Source organism: Physella acuta, unplaced genomic scaffold, assembly GCF_028476545.2.
Source record: "Physella acuta isolate Inbredline_101_S28 unplaced genomic scaffold, ASM2847654v3 ptg000322l, whole genome shotgun sequence".
Taxonomy (NCBI): domain Eukaryota; kingdom Metazoa; phylum Mollusca; class Gastropoda; family Physidae; genus Physella; species Physella acuta.
In genome coordinates, this window is record NW_026731841.1 from 639,745 (window position 1) to 664,537 (window position 24,793).

Sequence of the window (24,793 nt, forward strand, 5' to 3'; positions counted from 1 at the left end):
TATATATATATATATATATATATATATATATATATATATATATATATATATATAAGCGAATTTCTACTTAAGACATTTTATGTTATCGGCATCTCCTAGATTTGCACACATTAATGTGTTAATGTGACTAATTACTTCAATGCATTTGTCACCTTGTGGTCATTATCTCAATGTTTATTGATGTGACCTTGTGATCCATTTTCCCAATGTGTGTATTGCTCTGACCTTGCTCTTGACTGAAGTATCAGTTAACACAGTTTGTGTGCGTGTTTGACGTGAGTTGACTGAAGTATCAGTTAACACAGTTTGTGTGCGTGTTTGACGTGAGTTGACTGAAGTATCAGTTAACACAGTTTGTGTGCGTGTTTGACGTGAGTTGACTGAAGTATCAGTTAACACAGTTTGTGTGCGTGTTTGACGTGAGTTGACTGAAGTATCAGTTAACACAGTTTGTGTGCGTGTTTGACGTGAGTTGACTGAAGTATCAGTTAACACAGTTTGTGTGCGTGTTTGACGTGAGTTGACTGAAGTATCAGTTAACACAGTTTGTGTGCGTGTTTGACGTGAGTTGACTGAAGTATCAGTTAACAGTTTGTGTGCGTGTTTGACGTGAGTTGACTGAAGTATCAGTTAACACAGTTTGTGTGCGTGTTTGACGTCAGTTAATCCTGGCCGACGTGAGTTAATCAATGTGTCAGGTTAATCCAGCGGCGGAACCAGGCCCACCATGACCCAGATACACGCGTCATCTTCTGCCAGAGATCTAAGAGAATATGTGCGCAGCTTGGACAAGCAGGATTAAAGATAGGCAGGGATTAAAGGCAAGCAGGGATTAAGGTTTTGTGCTGTGGCTCTCATATTATAATGTGGATCAGTGAGATGGATGGGGCATGTAGAGAGGGCAGCAAGTACATGGATACATGCAGACATACAGGCAGACAGACATACAGGCAAACAGACATGCAGGGATACAGGCAGGGATACAGGCAGGCAGACAGGCAGGGATACATGTAGGGATACTGGCAGGCAGACATGCAGGGATACAGGCAGTTAAGTGTTGGTGAGACAAGTGTTGGTGAGACAGGTGTTGGTGAGACAAGTGTTGGTGAGACAAGTGTTTGTGAGACAAGTGTTGGTGAGACAAGTGTTGGTGAGACAAGTGTTTGTGAGACAAGTGTTTGTGAGACAAGTGTTGGTGAGACAAGTGTTGGTGAGACAAGTGTTGGTGAGACAAGTGTTGGTGAGACAAGTGTTTGTGAGACAAGTGTTCGTGAGACAGGTGTTGGTGAGACAAGTGTTGGTGAGACAAGTGTTGGTGAGACAAGTGTTTGTGAGACAAGTGTTCGTGAGACAGGTGTTGGTGAGACAAGTGTTGGTGAGACAGAATACAATGTGACACAGAGGCGTAGCAACCATTCCCGGCGCCCGGGGACACACTATAAATTTTGCGCCCCACCCCCCTCAATCTTTCGATTTGCACCCCCCCCCCCCCCCAAACTACCTAAAATGCAAAAATGCAGCTCAAATAACATTTGAATTTGTTTTTACACCCCATTTTGGCGCCCCCTAAGGTCGGCGCCCGGGGACATATGTACCCCCCTGCCCCCCCCCCCCCCATCGCTACGCCTCTGATGTGACAACTGGTTAAGAAAACAGTGTGACATTACTGCTGGGAGATGTATGGTCAACGGCCTATAAACACAGACTTACACTTACATTGACAGGAAGTTGACAAATCTTTGACAACAAAATCCACTATCAAGTCTGTCTCAAGCACATTTACTTGCTATGAATGGTAATTAATTTAGTTATATTTCAAACACCAGTTAACAAACTTTTAGATAAGGATGGTTAGAAAAGGAAATTAGGCAATTGAATATTGTAAAAGATAATCTTTATTTATCAAAAATATGTGCATAGTCATTAATAATTTGTAGATGGACGGAGATGTTGATAAGGATTTAGCTGGAGGCCACTGAGTTATCTTTTCTTGGTTCTTGCCAGCCTGTCTGTCAGGATGCCAGCCTCAGCTTCAGACATACCCAGCAACTTGCGCAGGCGCAGGATCTCCTGCTTGTAGCTGGGACAGATAGAATTTTACAGCTGTTAACTAATTTTATAGCTGTTAACTGATTTTACAACTGTTAACTAATTGTACAGCTGTTATAGAATTGTACAGCTGTTAACTAATATACAGCTGTTATATAATTGTACAGCTGTTAACTAATTGTACAGCTGTTAACTAATTGTACAGCTGTTAACTAATTGTACAGCTGTTAACTAATTGTACAGCTGTTAACTGTCTGTACAGCTGTTAACTAATTTTACTGAGCCAGGATAGTGTAGTCTAAAACAGGATTATTTCAGTTTAAAAAGCTACCTTTAAAAAACAAATTAATTCAGTAACTAAGCCTAGGACAGTTTTAAGCAGGCACGTTGAACAAGATGGCTCATCATTTTCATTTTTTTCCCGTTTATGACCTTAAAAGATGGGGCAGATGAAGTAGAGTTCATCTGGTTAAATGACGTCGGCATACAGGTGGTCAGTGTGCTCAGCAGTATCACAAGGCCCCTCAGTTTCACTAAAGTGAGTCCAGTAGCCTACTGAGGTAGCCCCCTGAGGTAGCCTACTGAGGTAGCCCACTGAGGTAGCCCACTGAGGTAGCCCACTGAGGTAGCCCACTGAGGTAGCCCACTGAGGTAGCCCACTGAGGTAGCCCACTGAGGTAGCCTACTGAGGTAGCCCACTGAGGTAGCCTACTGAGGTATCCCACTGAGGTAGCCCACTGAGGTAGCCCAATGAGGTAGCCCACTGAGGTAGCCTACTGGACTCAAACAAGGATGTCAAAGTCCAACTTACCACACAAGATGGCTGCCAACAGGAAGTTCAACTTTCCACACAAGATGGCTGCCAACAGTTTTGCACAAGATGGCTGCCAACAGGAAGTTCAACTTACCGTACAAGATGGCTGTCAATGTACTCCTGACTCTCCCTGAGCTGTTGTTGCAGGACCTGGTTCTCACTGAGCAGCCGCGCCCGCTCCTGCTCCAGCTGTTGCTGCGTGTTAAGTGTGAACTCCCTCAGCTGTTTCCTGAGGGCTGCCCACAGGTCAGACCTGGCCGACACAGTGCTGTAGAGGTCAAGGTCAAGGCAATTAGTTTTGTTTGTTATATTTCTAAATTATCTATCACAATCAAAACTCAAGCTTGTAACTTCCAGACAAAAATAACCTATTTGCTTTGACTTCAACATTTAAATAAACTGAACACTGTAGGACCGTAAAATGGCAGAGTAGGCTAAAAATTTTGTTTAGGTTACCTATTCTATATAATAGTTTCGCTGTCTGTCAAGAACGCTCTGTCTGACAAGAACGCTCTAGAGAAAACACAAGCAAAATAAAAACATGCACAGTAATTCGAAAAACGAAATATGACGTCGACACATTTAGCGTAGAGTAGAACATAATCTCAAACCAGAGAGTGCACACAGTAATATGACGTCATTGATTATCGCGTAAACATTGAAAAAAAGGAAATGTTGTCTAATCTAAATGGTTTGCGTGAAGAGTTTCTTGCATACAATTCTTCGGGTAGGGGCGAAGCCCCACCCCCCGCGTAAGAACGTCTGAGCCCCCCCCCCCCCCCTCCCCAACTCAAAAGAAATTTCCTCATCGATACTCTATAATAAAATTACAGCCTAATTAATGTGTCTAATCTAAAAAGTGGTTTTCTTGCAATGGGAAGGTAGACATGTTTTTTTTTTTGGGGGGGTTGGGGGGGGGGGGGGAGGGGTGGAGGGGTGGGGGGGGGGGTGGTGTGTAGGGGTGGGGGGTGGTGTGTGGGGGGTGGGTTGGTTTCAGTGTTTCTTTCAGACTTTTTCCTCCCCGGAGAGGGGTGGGGGTACTTGAAATTTTCGGGGGCGGGGGTAGAATATTCTGGGAGGGGGCGGACACTGGAAAAAGTATATAATTATATTTCGTTGAATGGGACGGTAGACATGTTTTTTTTGGGGGGGTGGGGGGGGGGGCGGTGTGTGGAGGGGGTGGTGTGTGGGGGTGAGGGGTTGGGGTGGGGGTGGTGTGTGGTGGGGGGTGGGGGTGGTGTGTGGGGGTGGGGGGTGGGGTGGGGGTGGTGTGTGGGGGGTGGGTTGGTTTTAGTTTAGAGAAAAGAGACAGCACTATCAGCCTAGCGCCCGTTGTACCCTTCCTCAACGGGCCATTTATCTAGTTGATAATAGTTGGTCAATATTAATAAATTAAGATAAATTTGCATTAAGGAAATAAGCTAGTGTAGCCAATAATAGAAATTACATAAGGCAGCCTAGAACATAGTATGTTAAAAAAAAATTTAAATTCAATAAAAAACTAACTTTATTTCGAAAAATACTTCAATAATAAAATTCTAAAAAATATTCAGTTAAAAAAAACTTAATTCAATTTAAAAAACTTAATCTTAAAATAAACTAAATAAAACATTTTTTTAATTAAAAAAACTACTTTAAAAAATAATTACTTCTTTACTGCAAAAGACTTTGCTCAAGATGAAAAAACACTTTACCATTTAAAAAACAAACTTCCTTCAATGTATAAAACTTAAATTTTTTTAAACATAAACTCATTCAAAAATTTCAATACAATATTGTCAATGTAAAAATATCAATTAAAAAGGTTAATCAAAATTTGTCAATCAAAAAATGTCAATAAAATATGTCAATATTTGTTAATATGTTAATAAAATCTGTCAATAAATAATGTCAATAAAAAATTTCCATTAAAAAATATCAATTAAAAAATGTCAATAAAAGATTTTACTTGAGATCTCCCAGATTTTCCTTCTTGTCATCACCAAACAGGCCATACTGGAAATAGATGAGACTAGTCTAACAATTGGTGTGGCAATAGTCAATTATAATTACACATGTATATAGGGCCATACTGGAAATAGATGAGACTAGTCTAAAAATTGGTGTGGCAATAGTCAATTATAATTACACATGTGTATAGGGCCATACTGGAAATAGATGAGACTAGTCTAACAATTGGTGTGGCAATAGTCAATTATAATTACACATGTGTATAGGGCCATACTGGAAATAGATGAGACTAGTCTAAAAATTGGTGTGGCAATAGTCAATTATAATTACACATGTGTATAGGGCCATACTGGAAATAGATGAGACTAGTCTAACAATTGGTGTGGCAATAGTCAATTATAATTACACATGTGTATAGGGCCATACTGGAAATAGATGAGACTAGTCTAACAATTGGTGTGGCAATAGTCTATTATAATTACACATGTATATAGGGCCATACTGGAAATAGATGAGACTAGTCTAACAATTGGTGTGGCAATAGTCAATTATAATTACACATGTGTATAGGGCCATACTGGAAATAGATGAGACTAGTCTAACAATTGGTGTGGCAATAGTCTATTATAATTACACATGTATATAGGGCCATACTGGAAATAGATGAGACTAGTTTAACAATTGGTAGGGCAATAGTCAATTATAATTACACATGTATATAGGGCCATACTGGAAATAGATGAGACTAGTTTAACAATTGGTAGGGCAATAGTCAATTATAATTACACATGTATATAGGGCCATACTGGAAATAGATGAGACTAGTCTAAAAATTGGTGTGGCAATAGTCAATTATAATTACACATGTGTATAGGGCCATACTGGAAATAGATGAGACTAGTTTAACAATTGGTGTGGCAATAGTCAATTATAATTACACATGTATATAGGGCCATACTGGAAATAGATGAGACTAGTCTAAAAATTGGTGTGGCAATAGTCAATTATAATTACACATGTGTATAGGGCCATACTGGAAATAGATGAGACTAGTTTAACAATTGGTGTGGCAATAGTCAATTATAATTACACATGTATATAGGGCCATACTGGAAATAGATGAGACTAGTCTAAAAATTGGTGTGGCAATAGTCAATTATAATTACACATGTGTATAGGGCCATACTGGAAATAGATGAGACTAGTTTAACAATTGGTGTGGCAATAGTCAATTATAATTACACATGTGTATAGGGCCATACTGGATAAAGATGAGACTAGTCTAACAATTGGTGTTGCAATAGTCAATTATAATTACACATGTATATAGGGCCATACTGGAAACAGGACCATACTAGAGAAGAATGAGACTAGTTTAACAATTGGTGTTGAAACAGTCAACACAATTGTTATAATTACATATTTATAAAATGCTTTTTTCACAACTTTTGTTGAAATAGTTGAAAGCATATGTATTATGTAGCATTTACAAATTTTTTCAGGAAAAAAAAATAAGTAGAAGATGAGACTAGTCTCACAACTTTTTTTAAAATTAGCTTTAAACAGACGTTTTGGTTTTAGAGTTTACCACTCTACACCCTTGACATACCCGTAGCTTGACCGCGTCCAGTTCATTCTTGGCCCTGTTGAGCTCAGACTTTGTTTTGTCCAGCTCCTTCAGGTGAGACGACTGGATCTCCGTGTCCCCCAACTTCAGGTCATTCTCATCTGGGCCAAGGTCAGCGCGGTCAAACCCACGGGCCTCGCACGTCTGGCGCAGGTTCCTGGGGGGTCAAATATTTAAGGGGTCAATCTTTTAGGGGGTCAATCATTTAGGGGGGTCAAACATTAAGGGGGGTCAAACATTTAGGGGGGGGTCAAGCATTTAGGGGGTCAATCTTTTAGGGGGTCAAACTTTTATAGGGGTCAAACATTTAGGGGGGGGAGTAAGACATTTAGGGGGTCAAACATTTAGGGGTGTCAAACATTTAGGGGGGTCAATCTTTAAGGGGGGTCAATCTTTTAGGGAGGGGGGGGAGTCAGACATTTAGGGGGGGAGTAAGACATTTAGGGGGGGAGTAAGACATTTAGGGGGGTCAAACATTTAGGGGTCAAACATTTAGGGGTGTCAAACATTTAGGGGGGTCAATCTTTAAGGGGGGTCAATCTTTTAGGGAGGGGGGGGGGAGTCAGACATTTAGGGGGGGGGGGGGAGTCAGACATTTAGGGGGGTCAATCTTTTAGGGAGGGGGGGGGGGGGAGTCAGACATTTAGGGGGATCAAACTTTTAAAGGGGTCAAACATTTATGGGGGTCAAACATTTAGGGGAATCAAACATTTAGTGGGTCAAAAATTTAAGTGGATCAAACGTGTAGGGGAGAGGGGGGTCAAACATTTAGGGGGATCAAAGTTTGTGGTTTTTATTTGATCAGCTTTCACTAGTTAGATCTTTTAACATCCCCTTTAACAATCTATAGCTGTGACCTCATTTGTAACCTATCAATAACTGCTGGTAGCTGTGACCACCTCTAAACTATCAACACCTGTTATAGCTGTGACCTCACCTGTAAGCTATCAACACCTGCTCATAGCTGTGACCTCACCTGTAAGCTATCAACACCTGCTCATAGCTGTGACCTCACCTGTAAGCTATCTACACCTGTTATCGCTGTGAACTCACCTGTAAGCTATCTACACCTGTTATCGCTGTGACCTCACCTGTAAGCTATCAAAACCTGTTATAGCTGTGACCTCACCTGTAAGCTATCAACACCTGCTCATAGCTGTGACCTCACCTGTAAGCTATCAACACCTGTTATAGCTGTGACCTCACCTGTAAGCTATCAACACCTGCCCATAGCTGTGACCTCACCTGTAAGCTATCAACACCTGCCCATAGCTGTGACCTCACCTGTAAGCTATCAACACCTGCTCATAGCTGTGACCTCACCTGTAAGCTATCAACACTTACCCATAGCTGTGACCTCACCTGTAAGCTATCAACACCTGCTCATAGCTGTGACCTCACCTGTAAGCTATCAACACCTGTTAAAGCTGTGACCTCACCTGTAAGCTATCAACACCTAGTGGTACCTGTGACCTCACCTGTAATCTATCAACACCTACCCATAGCTGTGACCTCGCCTGTAAGCTATCAACACCTGCTCATAGCTGTGACCTCACCTGTAAGCTATCAACACCTGTTATAGCTGTGACCTCACCTGTAAGCTATCAACACCTGCTCATAGCTGTGACCTCACCTGTAAGCTATCAACACCTGCCCATAGCTGTGACCTCACCTGTAAGCTATCAACACCTGCTCATAGCTGTGACCTCACCTGTAAGCTATCAACACCTGCTCGTAAATGTGACCTCACCTGTAAGCTATCAACACCTGCCCATAGCTGTGACCTCACCTGTAAGCTATCAACACCTGCTCATAGCTGTGACCTCACCTGTAAGCTATCAACACCTGCTCATAGCTGTTACCTCACCTGTAAGCTATCAACACCTGTTATAGCTGTGATCACCTGTAAGCTATCAACACCTAGTGATACCTGTGACCTCACCTGTAATCTATCAACACCTGCTCATAGCTGTGACCTCACCTGTAAGCTATCAACACCTACCCATAGCTGTGACCTCACCTGTAAGCTATCAACACCTGCTCATAGCTGTGACCTCACCTGTAAGCTATCAACACCTGTTATAGCTGTGACCTCACCTGTAAGCTATCAACACCTGCTCATAGCTGTGACCTCACCTGTAAGCTATCAACACCTGCTCGTAGCTGTGACCTTACCTGTAAGCTATCAACACCTGCTCATAGCTGTGACCTCACCTGTAAGCTATCAACACCTGCTCATAGCTGTGACCTCACCTGTAAGCTATCAACACCTGCTCGTAGCTGTGACCTCACCTGTAAGCTATCAACACCTGCTCATAGCTGTGACCTCACCTGTAAGCTATAAACACCTAGTGGTACCTGTGGCCTCACCTGTAAGCTATCAACACCTGCTCATAGCTGTGACCTCACCTGTAAGCTATAAACACCTAGTGGTACCTGTGGCCTCACCTGTAAGCTATCAACACCTGCCCATAGCTGTGACCTCACCTGTAAGCTATCAACACCTAGTGGTACCTGTGACCTCACCTGTAAGCTATCAACACCTGCTCGTAGCTGTGACCTCACCTGTAAGCTATCAACACCTAGTGGTACCTGTGGCCTCACCTGTAAGCTATCAACACCTGCTCGTAGCTGTGACCTCACCTGTAAGCTATCAACTCCTAGTGGTACCTGTGACCTCACCTGTAAGCTATCAACACCTGCTCGTAGCTGTGACCTCACCTGTAAGCTATCAACACCTAGTGGTACCTGTGACCTCACCTGTAAGCTATCAACACCTGCTCATAGCTGTGACCTCACCTGTAAGCTATCAACACCTGCTCATAGCTGTGACCTCACCTGTAAGCTATCAACACCTAGTAGTACCTGTGACCTCACCTGTAAGCTATCAACACCTGCCCATAGCTGTGACCTCACATGTAAGCTATCAACACCTAGTAGTACCTGTGACCTCACCTGTAAGCTATCAACACCTGCTCATAGCTGTGGCCTCACCTGTAAGCTATCAACACCTGCTCGTAGCTGTGACCTCACCTGTAAGCTATCAACACCTGCTCATAGCTGTGACCTCACCTGTAAGCTATCAACACCTGCCCATAGCTGTGACCTCACCTGTAAGCTATCAACACCTGCCCATAGCTGTGACCTCACCTGTAAGCTATCAACACCTGCCCATAGCTGTGACCTCACCTGTAAGCTATCAACACCTGCTCGTAGCTGTGCACTGTATTCTGCAGGCGTTTCTTAAAGGTCTGTGCTGCCTGACTCAACTGGTCCTCTCTTTCCTTGTGTGACCTTCGAATGTCCTTGAGCATGCTGTCCACATACTCCCTCATCTTGCGCTCATGTTGCTGGCCAGGTACACCGCTGCCTTTGTCAACAAATTCCTGTAGGGCAGATTGGCCATCAGTACATGGAAATGTTTACACAAAATCTTCAAGTATAAAAACATGTGATGTAAGGTTGGTGGGACTATGATTGGTGTGTGTAGTACATGGTACAGCAGTAGGTGTAACAACAACAATAGCAACAACAGAAACAATCACAACAACATCTGCAACATCACCACCAACAATAACAACGGCAACAAAAACAATGACAAAAACGGCAACAACAACAACAGCAGCCCACAAAAATAACAACAGCAGCATCTGAACCACCAACCAACTTACACCAACAACAACATCTGGACCACCGACCAACTTACAACATCTGGACCACCAACTTACAGCAACATCTGGACCACCAACCAACTTACAACAACATCTGGACCACCAACTTACAATATCTGGACCACCAACCAACTTACAACATCTGGACCACCAACCAACCTACAATATCTGGACCACCAACCAACCTACAACATCTGGACCACCAACCAACCTACAACATCTGGACCACCAACCAACCTACAACATCTGGACCACCTACCAACTTACAGCAACATCTCTACCACCTACCAACTTACAGCAACATCTCTACCACCAACCAACCTACAACATCTCTACCACCAACCAACTTACAACATCTCTACCACCAACCAACTTACAGCAACATCTCTACCACCAACCAACTTACAGCAACATCTCTACCACCAACCAACTTACAGCAACATCTCTACCACCAACCAACCTACAACATCTCTACCACCAACCAACTTACAGCAACATCTCTACCACCAACCAACCTACAACATCTCTACCACCAACCAACTTACAACATCTGGACCACCAACCAACCTACAACATCTGGACCACCAACCAACTTACAACATCTGGACCACCAACCAACCTACAACATCTCTACCACCTACCAACTTACAGCAACATCTCTACCACCAACCAACCTACAACATCTGGACCACCAACCAACTTACAACATCTGGACCACCAACCAACTTACAGCAACATCTCTACCACCAACCAACTTACAACATCTGGACCACCTACCAACTTACAGCAACATCTCTACCACCAACCAACTTACAGCAACATCTCTACCACCAACCAACTTACAGCAACATCTCTACCACCAACCAACTTACAGCAACATCTCTACCACCAACCAACTTACAACATCTGGACCACCTACCAACTTACAGCAACATCTCTACCACCAACCAACTTACAGCAACATCTCTACCACCAACCAACTTACAGCAACATCTCTACCACCAACCAACTTACAGCAACATCTCTACCACCAACCAACTTACAACATCTGGACCACCTACCAACTTACAGCAACATCTCTACCACCAACCAACTTACAGCAACATCTCTACCACCTACCAACTTACAGCAACATCTCTACCACCAACCAACTTACAGCAACATCTCTACCACCAACCAACTTACAGCAACATCTCTACCACCTACCAACTTACAGCAACATCTCTACCACCTACCAACTTACAGCAACATCTCTACCACCTACCAACTTACAGCAACATCTCTACCACCTACCAACTTACAGCAACATCTCTACCACCTACCAACTTACAGCAACATCTCTACCACCAACCAACTTACAGCAACATCTCTACCACCAACCAACTTACAGCAACATCTCTACCACCTACCAACTTACAGCAACATCTCTACCACCTACCAACTTACAGCAACATCTCTACCACCTACCAACTTACAGCAACATCTCTACCACCAACCAACTTACAGCAATATCCTCGACATACTTGACCAGCCTGGCCCTGAAATCTTCACCAAGATCCTTGACCTTGTGTTGCAGCCTGTTGGTTTGTGTCTCCACCGCCTCCTTCTCCCCCCTCAGTGTGATCAGTTTCTATGTACAAAAATTGTCATGTTAGAAAAGTTTCATGTTTAAAATGTTTCTACGTTCAAAAAGTTTCATGTTAAAAATATCATGTTAGAAAAGTTTGAAGTCAGTAAAAAATGACAGCTTTTCCACACAAATTTTTGAAACTTCCAAACAATTTAAAAAGAAAGGGTAAGAGAAATAAAATGTGTGAGAACATGCTTACAGCGAGGGTAAGAGAAATAAAATGCTTACAGCGTTGAGCTCAGATATCTTCTGCTGCCTCTCCCTGGCCAACACTCTTGTATCTGCCAACTCCTTCATTAAAGAGTTCCTATAAAAAGATCAACATCATTCCTTAAATCAAATACACTACCTAATAGTTGATTTATATTTTCAAAGCAGTCCTTCATGTCATTTCAACTTTTAAAAATTCAGTTAGGTCAAAAATCAAAGGCCAATGTAAAATGACTGTAAGTCATATTTCTAGCAGTATCAATAGCATTAAGTCATATTTCTGGCAGTGTTAACTGACTGTAAGTCATATTGCCGGCACTAAAAATGATTGTGAGTCATATCTCTAGCAGTACGAATGACTTACATGCGAGACTCATATTTCTTGTGCTCATCACCATAATCTGTTTTGATTCTGTTAATCTCTGACTCAAACTTCCTTTGGCTGGCAAACAACTGACAGACAAAAAATGTTGATGTAAAGCATAACAATAAAAAAATGGCAAACAACTGACAGACAAAAAATGTTGGTGTAAAGCGCAGCAATTAAAAAAATGGCAAACAAATGACAGACAAAAAATGTTGGTGTAAAGCACAGCAATAAAAAAATGGCAAACAACTGACAGACAAAAAATGTTGGTGTAAAGCGCAGCAATAAAAAAAATGGCAAACAACTGACAGACAAAAAATTTTGGTGTAAAGCAGAGCAATATAAAAATGGCAAACAACTGACAGACAAAAAATGGTGGTGTAAAGCGCAACAATTAAAAAAATGGCAAATAACTGACAGACAAAATATGTTGATGTAAAGCACAGCAATAAAAAAATGGCAAACAACTGAATGACTAAAATGTTGATGTAAAGCGCAACAATAAAAAAATGGCAAACACCTGACCGACAAAAAATGTTGACGTAAAGCGCAGCAATAAAATAATGGCAAACAACTGACAGACAAAAAATGTTGATGTAAAGCGCAACAATAAAAAAATGGCAAACAACTGACAGACAAAAAATGTTGACGTAAAGCGCAGCAATAAAAAAATGGCAAACAACTGACAGACAAAAAATGTTGGTGTAAAGCACAGCAATAAAAAATGGCAAACAACTGACAGACAAAAAATGTTGACGTAAAGCACAGCAATAAAAAATGGCAAACAACTGACAGACAAAAAATGTTGATGTAAAGCACAGTAATAAAAAAATGGCAAACAACATGAAAGACAAAATATGTTGATGTAAAGCACAGTAATAAAAAAATGGCAAACAACATGAAAGACAAAATATGTTGATGTAAAGCGCAACAATTTGGCTCTACACTGTGTCAAGTTAAATACAGATGTGGGACTGAACATTAAGATATCAAACAGGTTTATCAAAACAAGTAAAGCCTTGCTAAACTGGACCAAAAACTTATGGTACAATTACCCTGTCCTCAATAAGTTCTCTGTCCCGTTGGGTTCCAAGAATTTCATCAGCCTGGTAAAAGTGAGGACAAATAAGACAAATGTAAAAACCTCTACAATAAGAAGCTTTGAAATGTATTAAAATAACAAAATGAACATAATTATTTTTTTTAGAAATAACAGATAACAATACAAGTAAATGCTTTTGTCATTCCAGAAATAGTTCAATACATTTTGAGACTAATACTTTTATTTTAACACGTTTTTCTTAACTCAGCTTCGCGTTTGTGGGTTTGTTGTTAAAATTGACAACGAAAATTAGCCCACTTCTGATTGCTCTAGAGATCTGAAATTCGGCATGCAGGCTATTTTCGCCTAACAATTTCAGATGCAATCATAAAAACTAGCAATTAGAGACCTAAATTAGCTTAATAAAATTACGCCCCAAGGACCCTAAAATTGAGGACATGATTTCTAAAGATACCGACAAGACTGGAGGCCTATTGACACAGTTACTTCGGCCCCAATCGATGTGAGCGCGCTGGCCGTGATCGTATAGTGGTTAGTACTTCGCGTTGTGGCCGCGACAACCCAGGTTCGAATCCTGGTCACGGCATGTGATGACAAAAAACGTGGGTACGTTCACCATCCAATTTCCAAAATTCGTGTCATCAAATGTCATCGCCTAACAATTTCAGATGCAATCATAAAAAACTAGCAATTAGAGACCTAAATTAGCTTAATTAAATTACGCCCCTTCTCTGTTTAAAGCGTATCGGTCGCTCAAGATTTTTAGTCCGTGTATTTTAAAAACACTTAGTCAAGTCATACTTAATCAAGTCATTAGATAAAGTAGAAAATAAACTATATAAAAAACTTTTTAAAAACCACGTTTTTCATGTGTAGCAACGGACTAAAAAGGAGAAAATAAAATACTTAAAAAAAACTTTTTAAAAAACCACGTTTTTCTTGTGGACTAAAAAGTAGAAAATAAATTTTTCTTTCGACCCAAGGGGATCTACCAATGACTGCTCGTAGATTTTGTGCTTCTCGAGCTGTGCAGGTTCTTGTGATGACTGTTCATACATTTGATGACAAAAAACGTGGGTACGTTCACCATCAAATTTCCAAAATTCGTGTGTTGTGTGCTTTTCGCTTTAATCATAAATCTGCCCGACCCGCGTTGATCCCCTTGGGTCGAAAGAAAAATTTATTTTCTACTTTTTAGTCCACAAGGAAAACGTGGTTTTTTAAAAAGTTTTTTTTTAAGTATTTTATTTTTACTTTCAGAGCTAAAGACAGTTTATTTAATTTTTTTAAAAAATACATTGAAAAGCTTACTATCATAACGGTATTATTCTTGTTATTTTCTTCTACTTTTAGTATTTATATATTGTAAAGACTTTAGAGTATGTCACTATTTAAGTTTTAAAAACAATTAGTAGGCCTACATTTAGTCTTTGACTTTAGTTAGCTTTTGTTTAGCCCTCACTCTAAAGCTAAAAATATTTCTTTTAGAATTTGATCAGTATCTCAAAATAACTTTTCAAAATAAAATGTTTAACTGTAAGCATTAAAAAGCATGGGTAGTAAGACCTAATTGATCTTCCCATGAAACAACCTTAGCAGTAACCCTGACCTTGACCTTCCCATTAAACCACCTTGGTAGTGCGACTGACCTTGATCTTCCCAGATGTGTTTTGTTGAATGATGGCCCTGATCCTGGCTATCTCAGCGTTGGGGTCATCCACCTGGCTGGGGTCACCGTTGGTCAGGATCATGACCTGCCTCATCAAGGCTGCTTTGTTGTTGACCAGATTTAGCAGCTCTATGGCCAAATTTTCATTTCTTGTGCACTGTGGGTAGGTAAAATATAATATTTTTAACTCTTTAAATTCTCAATCCTGTTGTAAGAAATCAAACAATTTAATCCTTTAAATTCTAATTTCTTGTGCATTAATAAATACACCACTTTCAACACTTTAAATTCTCATTTTTGGTGTAGAAAATAAACCATTTTAACCCTTTAAATTCTTATTTCGGGTGTAGAAAACAAACCATTTTAACCCTTTAAATTCTTATTTCGGGTGCAGAAAAATCAAACATATTTATCCCTTTTGGGTTTAAACTATGAGAAATGCATCACCTCTCTCTTGTGCTCGTTAGTTAGAGCTAAGTAGTTTGTTTTGAGAACGACGTATTCGTCAGCGAGATCTTTCCTATCAGTCTCCAGCTCATTGAGTCTCTCCTTGGCAGCTTTGGCTGTCCTCTTGTGCTTGTCTCCAGTGTTCTGGGCCTCCAGCAGCTGGTTCTCCAACATGATGATCTGTGGGCAGGGGCAGCATTCATATATGGTGTAGGTTTCATTTACCAGGGGTAGCATTCAAATATGGTGTAGGTTTCATTTACCAGGGGCAGCATTCATATATGGTGTGGGTTTCATTTACCAGGGGTAGCATTCAAATGTGGTGTAGGTTTCATTTACCAGGAGCAGCATTCAAATATGGTGTGGGTTTCATTTACCAGGGGCAGCATTCATATATGGTGTGGGTTTCATTTACCAGGGGTAGCATTCAAATGTGGTGTAGGTTTCATTTACCAGGAGCAGCATTCAAATATGGTGTGGGTTTCATTTACCAGGGGCAGCATTCATATATGGTGTAGGTTTCATTTACCAGGAGCAGCATTCAAATATGGTGTAGGTTTCATTGACAGGCACAGCAAAGTTTGTCAATGGTTGAATTAACAAACGGTGTTTGTAAAATGCTTAATTAACAAATTTTATTAACATAACATACAGGGTACTATAGAGCCATAGGCTATGACACCTGGTTTTTTGGGTCACTTTGTATTGTGATTTTGTCAAATTTTAAAAAATCAAACTATAAATGACCCATGAGTTTTTCTGGGTTATTTTGTGTTGTGACCTGAATCAAAGTGAAACTTAAAACTATAAATGACCTCTGACCTTGTTGGTGAGTTCAAAGTTGCTGGCTTCAGCTTCCTCCTTGATTTTGTTGTTTTCTATCTGCATCTCTACCAGTGACTGGGAGACCTGTAGGACAACATCATGGGACAGTTAGGTCAGACCTACATGGTACAGTTAGGTCAGACCTACATGGGACAGTTAGGTCAGAACTACATCATGGGACAGTTAGGTCAGACCTACAACATGGAACAGTTAGGTCAGACCTAAATGGGACAGTTAGGTCAGACCTACATGGGACAGTTAGGTCAGACCTACATGGGACAGTTAGGTCAGACCTACAACATGGGACAGTTAGGTCAGACCTACAACATGGGACAGTTAGGTCAGACCTACAACATGGGACAGTTAGGTCAGACCTACAACATGGGACAGTTAGGTCAGACCTACATGGGACAGTTAGGTCAGACCTACATGGGACAGTTAGGTCAGACCTACATGGGACAGTTAGGTCAGACCTACATCATTAGACAGTTAGGTCAGACCAACATGGGACAGTTAGGTCAGAACTACATGGGACAGTTAGGTCAGACCTACATGGGACAGTTAGGTCAGACCTACATGGGACAGTTAGGTCAGAACTACATGGGACAGTTAGGTCAGACCTACATGGGACAGTTAGGTCAGACCTACATGGGACAGTTAGGTCAGACCTACATGGGACAGTTAGGTCAGACCTACAACATGGGACAGTTAGGTCAGACCTACATGGGACAGTTAGGTCAGACCTACAACATGGGACAGTTAGGTCAGACCTACAACATGGGACAGTTAGGTCAGACCTACAACATGGGACAGTTAGGTCAGACCTACAACATGGGACAGTTAGGTCAGACCTACATGGGACAGTTAGGTCAGACCTACATGGGACAGTTAGGTCAGACCTACATGGGACAGTTAGGTCAGACCTACATCATTAGACAGTTAGGTCAGACCTACATGGGACAGTTAGGTCAGAACTACATGGGACAGTTAGGTCAGACCTACATGGGACAGTTAGGTCAGACCTACATGGGACAGTTAGGTCAGAACTACATGGGACAGTTAGGTCAGACCTACATGGGACAGTTAGGTCAGACCTACATGGGACAGTTAGGTCAGACCTACATGGGACAGTTAGGTCAGACCTACATCATGGGACAGTTAGGTCAGACCTACATGGGACAGTTAGGTCAGAACTACATCATGGGACAGTTAGGTCAGACCTACATGGGACAGTTAGGTCAGAACTACATGGGACAGTTAGGTCAGACCTACATGGGACAGTTAGGTCAGACCTACATGGGACAGTTAGGTCAGACCTACAACATGGGGCAGTTAGGTCAGACCTACATGGGACAGTTAGGTCAGACCTGCATTGGAATGTTAGGTGAGATGTACTATACCTGGTAGCACTAACTGACCTATCTCCTATCACTAAACTGACCTTGAGTTTCTCCTCCTCACTAAGCAGCAGCTGTTGCGAGAGGTCAGTCTTGGTGCTGGCCACGTGACCAAACTTGCTGCTCAGCTGATCCAGTCGCAGCTGCAGACGTTCATTTTGGTCCTTCAGCACCAGCTGGCAACAAGAAAAGTAAACTTCAGACAGGGACCAAAGGCACTGACCAGATGGGCAGTGTACGGGCGGGTAAACTTCAGACATGGACCAAAGGCACTGAGGTGATGGGCAGTGTATGGGCAGATAAACTTCAGACATGGACCAAAGGCACTGACCAGATGGGCAGTGTATGGGCAGGTCTGTAGCCCCCATGATATCACAGCTAGTCAACAGAAACCAGAGGATGTTACAAGAGAGAAACAAGACAGGCAGGATGACTTACATTCTCTGTCTGAAGCCTGCGGATATCCTGTGCAGCTTCAGAGCTGTACGGTGCTGTTGACGTCATGGCTGGTCCAAGTTTTAAATCTAAAATCCTGGCTCTGTATTGGGTGAGGAGACCCTGGGGACATACACGTTAACTTTTATAATTGACTTTATGGTAATTGCTAACATTCACACAACAGATATTGTTAACATTCACACAGTGTTAACCATTACTATTTCCACAATGCCAACAATTACTGCTGTTAACACCCTCACTATAGGCACACCTAGACAATGTTTATTTGCTTGACCAGCAGAATTTACCTGTGCCTGGGGGTCGTTGACCACAGGAAAGTTTTTCACCTGATCTAGCTTGGAGCAGAAGCGGATGATCTCTGCGAGGGTCTGTGGGTTGGTCTCTGGCTTCAAGCAGACCAGGGCTTTGGTGTGGCAGTTCCCGCCTAGTTCTTCCTGCAGGAGGCGGGTCAAATGGGACTCACTGAAATAGCAGGGGTCGGGGGTCAAACGGGACTCACTGAAATAGCAGGGGTCTGGGGTCAAACGGGACTTACTCAAATAGCAGGGGTCGGGAGTCAAATGGGACTCACTGAAATAGCAGGGGTCGGGGGTCAAACGGGACTTACTCAAATAGCAGGGGTCGGGAGTCAAATGGGACTCACTGAAATAGCAGGGGTTGTGGTCAATGGGACTCAGTGAAATATCAGGGGACGGGGGTCAAATGGGACTCATTGAAATAGCAGGGGTCGGGGGTCAAATGGGACTTACTCAAATAGCAGGGGTCGGGGGACAAATGGGACTCACTGAATATCAGGGGGCGGGGGTCAAATGGGACTCACTGAAGTATCAGAGGGCGGGGGTCAAATGGGACTCACTGGAATATCAGGGGTCGGGGGTCAAATGGGACTCACTGGAATATCAGGGGTCGGGGGTCAAATGGGACTCACTGGAATATCAGGGGTCGAGAGTCGAACTGGACTTACTGAAGTCTCGGGGGGGGGGGGGGGGGACGACAAACTAGACTCACTGAAATATCATAGGGACGATGGTCAATAGGCTTAGGAATCCCTAAAATGTAAGAATTAAAAAATAGCAAGACAGAAAACTTATCTAGCGTATGAAGAGTTTAATCCTTCAGTTAGTCCCAGTTTTGCAAAAAAATTTTTTATCATCTTAGCTGCTTTTTTTCTGGCCTCAGACATATAATAACGGTACAATTGTCTAGTCTACTGTCAAGGTTTGTTTTACCAGAATGTTGAGCTTGCATTAGTTTTGAATGCATTCATCATAACAATGTAGCTAAACAAATCGCTTGACGGATTTATAGCTTGCTCCACTCGGCATAATGTGCTTATTTATGAGAAGATTTGAGAGAAACTTGTCTCAGTGTTTGTCCACATTTCTGCACACACGGGCCGGATTAGTGGATGCTATTTACACAACTTACTTGTAATTAATAACCCGCTGGGGGTCGGGCTGGCTGCTAAGGGAGGTAACCACGTTGTTTAGGGCAGTTAGAGCTCGGTTAATTCCTTGCCCTTCCCAGCCTGTTGCGTAGCCTGAATGATTAACTAGCCGCTCTAATCCTGGCAGTTCAACCACTGTGAACTTTGACCTGTAAGGTTTGGGGTTGCCTCCTATTGCCTGAAAGATACATTTCATCAGATGCTATGTGCTGGCGGTGCTAGAAGATACATTCAATCAAAGATAGCCAGCCTGAAAGTCTTAGTGAATCTTTTTGAGGTTGGTGGAACAGACTGAAAATGTGCAGAACTTGACGTGAAGCGATTAGACACTGACTGAGATCAAAGGTCTGTAGGCTGAGTCTACGGTCACTGACACAAGGCACTACACACAACTCCCACCCACCGACACACAACTCCCACCCATCGACACACACCTCCCACCATCCGACATACACCTCCCACCCATCGACACACACCTCCCACCCACCGACACACACCTCCCACCCACCGACACACACCTCCCACCCATCGACACACACCTCCCACCCACCGACACACACCACCCATCGACACACACCTCCCACCCACCGACACACACCTCCCACCCATCGACACACACCTCCCACCCATCGACACACACCTCCCACCATCCGACATACACCTCCCACCCACCGACACACACCTCCCACCCACCGACACACACCTCCCACCCATCGACACACACCTCCCACCCACCGACACACACCTCCCATCCAGAGACACACACCTCCCACCCATCGACACACACCTCCCACCCACCGACACACACCTCCCACCCACCGACACACACCTCCCACCCATCGACACACACCTCCCACCCACCGACACACACCTCCCACCCATCGACACACACCTCCCACCCATACACACACCTCCCACCCACCGACACACACCTCCCACCCACCGACACACACCTCCCACCCACCGACACACACCTCCCACCCACCGACACACACCTCCCATCCAGAGACACCCACCTCCCACCCATCGACACACACCTCCCACCCACCGACACACACCTCCCACCCATCGACACACACCTCCCACCCACCGACACCCACCTCCCACCCATCGACACACACCTCCCACCCACCGACACACACCTCCCACCCATCGACACACACCTCCCACCCACCGACACACACCTCCCACCCATCGACACACACCTCCCACCCACCGACACACACCTCCCACCCATCGACACACACCTCCCACCCACCGACACACACCTCCCACCATCCGACATACACCTCCCACCCACCGACACACACCCCTAACCACCGACACACACCCCTAACCACCGACACACACCTCCCACCATCCGACATACACCTCCCACCCACCGACACACACCTCCCACCCACCGACACACACCTCCCACCCACCGACACACAACTCCCACCCATACACACACCTCCCACCCACCGACACACAACTCCCACCCATACACACACCTCCCACCCACCGACACACACCTCCCACCCACCGACACACAACTCCCACCCATACACACAACTCCCACCCACCGACACACAACTCCCACCCATACACACACCTCCCACCCATTGACACACACCTCCCACCCACCGACACACAACTCCCACCCATACACACACCTCCCACCCATTGACACACACCTCCAACCCATACACACACCTCCCACCCACCGACACACCTTTCAACCGACTCAAAACCAACCCACCCATATACACCTCCCCAGCAAACACCTCCCACCCACCAAACTACACCTCCAACACACCAACAACTTTCCCACCCACCTCCCACACCACATGCCAACCCAATTCTTATCGATATTATTGATTTCTCCAATTATTCCAGAACAAAGTAATGCTTTTTGGAGAAAGTGGGCAAGCCCACATTCTGGAGGTAAGCCTAACAACTACAAACCCAGATAAGGGAGGTAAGTCTGACAAACAACAAGACCAGATAAGGGAGGTAAAACTGACAAACAAAAACATAAGGGAGATAAGTCTAACAACAAGCCCACATAAGACAGGTAAGTCTGACAACAACAAGACCAGATAAGGGAGGTAAGCCTGACAAACAACAAGCCGACACAAGGGAGATAAATCAAGCACATGACGTCACCAGGAAAAGTCAGTCTATTCGAAAGGTGAATCTGTCTTTCAATAAGGTACGCCCAGTGAACAGCAACAGTAAATGTGTTGTGGCTACGGTCTCAGTCAGAACACAACACGGCACTCTCGCTACCCCACACGTGGACAGACATTTGGTCAGTGTTGACAGACATTTGGTCAGTGTTGACAGACATTTGGTCAGTGTTGGCAGACATTTGGTCAGTGTAGACAAACATTTGGTCAGTGTAGACAGACATTTGGTCAGTGTTGACAGACATTTGGTCAGTGTTGACAGACATTTGGTCAGTGTTGGCAGACATTTGGTCAGTGTTGGCAGACATTTGGTCAGTGTTGGCAGACATTTGGTCAGTGTCAGTAGACATTTGGTCATTGTCGACATACATTTGGTCAGTATTAAAATATCCGCCGTGTTTTCTGTGTTAACTGACCAGGATTTCGCTAGTGCTGACACAACCTACACCAAAATACCCACCGTCTATCAATGTATCAGAAAAACGTAATCAACGTAATCCATAATGAATACAATGTTTAAATCCTACATTAAAAAGACGAAAAAGATATACTAAAACCGGAAGTGTGTGTAACCTAGCCAACAGAAAAAGAACAAGTTACCTGTCCGAGCTACATAGGCTAGCACTGGGCTAGCAAGTGATCGGGTATTTCACCCAACTGTTGGTGGGAGATATCGATCTCCACGACCCGCGAGTCAACTTTCACAGGCGCGATCTGTTGTCACTACAGTCGGTGGCACAGTCAACATAGGAGGGTGGGGGGGGGGGGGTGATTGACGTGTGTGTTACACACAAGTTAGCAGTGCCGGTCTTTTATTGGAAGAATGAATGGGGGGTTCTTAGAGATCTAGCCTTTGTGCCGAATGTTTATTTAGAGAAAGAAGACTCGCTTACCAAATAAACTATTCAATTTACAGATTTAATTTTTGTTGTTGCTTTAAATAGAATAGATTGCAGCTGCACTCTAGTTTTGGGTGATCAACACTTTCTATAAATAGAAAGCTTACAGAATCTAGTTGCACTCTGTAGGGATCAACTGTTTTTAAATAAAGTGGGCCTGCACAAACTAGTGTATTGTTAACGGTTTTTTTGTTTGTAAACGTTTTTTAAAAAAACTGTTTTTGTAAACGTTTTTCGTTAACGATTTTTTTTTGTAAACGTGTATTTCGTAAATGTTTTTTAAACGTCTTATGTTAACGTTTTTTTTTTTGTAAACGTGTTTTGTAAATGTTTTTTTTATAAACATGCATTCTTTAAACGTGTGTTCTGTAAACGTGTGTTCTGTAAACGTGTGTTCTCTAAACGTGTGTTCTGTAAACGTGTGTTCTCTAAACGTGTGTTCTCTAAACGTGTGTTCTGTAAACGTGTGTTCTGTAAACGTGTGTTCTGTAAACGTGTGTTCTCTAAACGTGTGTTCTCTAAACGTGTGTTCTGTAAACGTGTGTTCTGTAAACGTGTGTTGTGTAAACGTGTGTTCTCTAAACGTGTGTTCTGTAAACGTGTTCTGTAAACGTGTGTTCTGTAAACGTGTTCTGTAAACGTGTGTTCTGTAAACGTGTGTTCTCTAAACGTGTGTTCTGTAAACGTGTGTTCTGTAAACGTGTGTTCTGTAAACGTGTGTTCTCTAAACGTGTGTTCTCTAAACGTGTGTTCTGTAAACGTGTGTTCTGTAAACGTGTGTTCTGTAAACGTGTGTTGTGTAAACGTGTGTTCTCTAAACGTGTGTTCTGTAAACGTGTTCTGTAAACGTGTGTTCTGTAAACGTGTGTTCTGTAAACGTGTGTTCTGTAAACGTGTGTTCTGTAAACGTGTGTTCTCTAAACGTGTGTTCTGTAAACGTGTTCTGTAAACGTGTGTTCTGTAAACGTGTGTTGTGTAAACGTGTGTTCTCTAAACGTGTGTTCTGTAAACGTGTTCTGTAAACGTGTGTTCTGTAAACGTGTGTTCTGTAAACGTGTTCTGTAAACGTGTGTTCTGTAAACGTGTGTTCTGTAAACGTGTTCTGTAAACGTGTGTTCTGTAAACGTGTGTTGTGTAAACGTGTGTTCTCTAAACGTGTGTTCTGTAAACGTGTTCTGTAAACGTGTGTTCTGTAAACGTGTGTTCTGTAAACGTGTTCTGTAAACGTGTGTTCTGTAAACGTGTGTTCTGTAAACGTGTGTTCTGTAAACGTGTGTTCTGTAAACGTGTGTTCTGTAAACGTGTGTTCTGTAAACGTGTGTTCTGTAAACGTGTGTTCTGTAAACGTGTGTTCTCTAAACGTGTGTTCTGTAAACGTGTGTTCTGTAAACGTGTGTTCTGTAAACGTGTGTTCTGTAAACGTGTGTTCTGTAAACGTGTGTTCTGTAAACGTGTGTTCTGTAAACGTGTGTTCTCTAAACGTGTGTTCTGTAAACGTGTGTTCTCTAAACGTGTGTTCTGTAAACGTGTGTTCTGTAAACGTGTGTTCTGTAAACGTGTGTTCTGTAAACGTGTGTTCTGTAAACGTGTGTTCTGTAAACGTGTGTTCTCTAAACGTGTGTTCTGTAAACGTGTCCTTTAAACGTGTGTTCTGTAAACGTGTGTTGTGTAAACGTGTGTTTTATAAACGTTGTGTTCTGTAAACGTGTGTTCTGTAAACGTATTCTGTAAACGTGTGTTTTGTAAACGTGTGTTCTCTAAACGTTGTGTTCTGTAAACGTATTCTGTAAACGTGTGTTCTCTAAACGTTGTGTTCTGTAAACGTATTCTGTAAACGTGTGTTCTCTAAACGTTGTGTTCTGTAAACGTGTGTTTGTCACAACTCTGAAGTCTAGTTCTAAACTTGTAGATTTAAAAGCCTCGTTTTTCTAGTTCTATTTTCTGCGTTTTGTTTTTCAAATAAACCACCCAAGGATTATAAACACACATAGATCTAGATCTAGAACCTATAGACTGAGCAATACAATGGGGCCTATAAGTATAAGTTTATGTAATCACATATACCATTTACTAGAACGTGCTCCCTCAAGGGAAGTAA

General features: G+C 42.8%; 1 protein-coding gene and 1 non-coding gene across 2 annotated transcripts in view; one reads left to right on the forward strand and one right to left on the reverse strand.

Annotated features, from left to right (window-relative positions):
- Positions 1-1,872: 1,872 nt before the first annotated feature.
- The window catches only part of LOC131940578 (coiled-coil domain-containing protein 78), a 32,356-nt gene continuing 9,435 nt past the window's right edge, over positions 1,873-24,793 (reverse strand). Inside the window, exons 6-21 of the mRNA XM_059299270.1 lie at positions 19,607-19,803; positions 18,466-18,640; positions 18,158-18,277; positions 17,764-17,895; positions 16,320-16,406; positions 15,498-15,677; positions 15,031-15,207; positions 13,374-13,424; positions 12,316-12,404; positions 11,970-12,048; positions 11,616-11,741; positions 9,630-9,826; positions 6,423-6,597; positions 4,812-4,858; positions 2,958-3,131; positions 1,873-2,080 (exon numbers count right to left, since the gene is read on the reverse strand). Of these exons, the coding sequence (XP_059155253.1) occupies positions 1,981-2,080; positions 2,958-3,131; positions 4,812-4,858; positions 6,423-6,597; positions 9,630-9,826; positions 11,616-11,741; positions 11,970-12,048; positions 12,316-12,404; positions 13,374-13,424; positions 15,031-15,207; positions 15,498-15,677; positions 16,320-16,406; positions 17,764-17,895; positions 18,158-18,277; positions 18,466-18,640; positions 19,607-19,803 (2,106 nt within the window). The 3' untranslated portion in view covers positions 1,873-1,980. The remainder of the gene's footprint in view (positions 2,081-2,957; positions 3,132-4,811; positions 4,859-6,422; positions 6,598-9,629; positions 9,827-11,615; positions 11,742-11,969; positions 12,049-12,315; positions 12,405-13,373; positions 13,425-15,030; positions 15,208-15,497; positions 15,678-16,319; positions 16,407-17,763; positions 17,896-18,157; positions 18,278-18,465; positions 18,641-19,606; positions 19,804-24,793) is intronic.
- Trnah-gug (transfer RNA histidin (anticodon GUG)) lies at positions 13,896-13,967 on the forward strand. Its single transcript has one exon. It is a non-coding gene; the product is annotated as a tRNA-His (tRNA).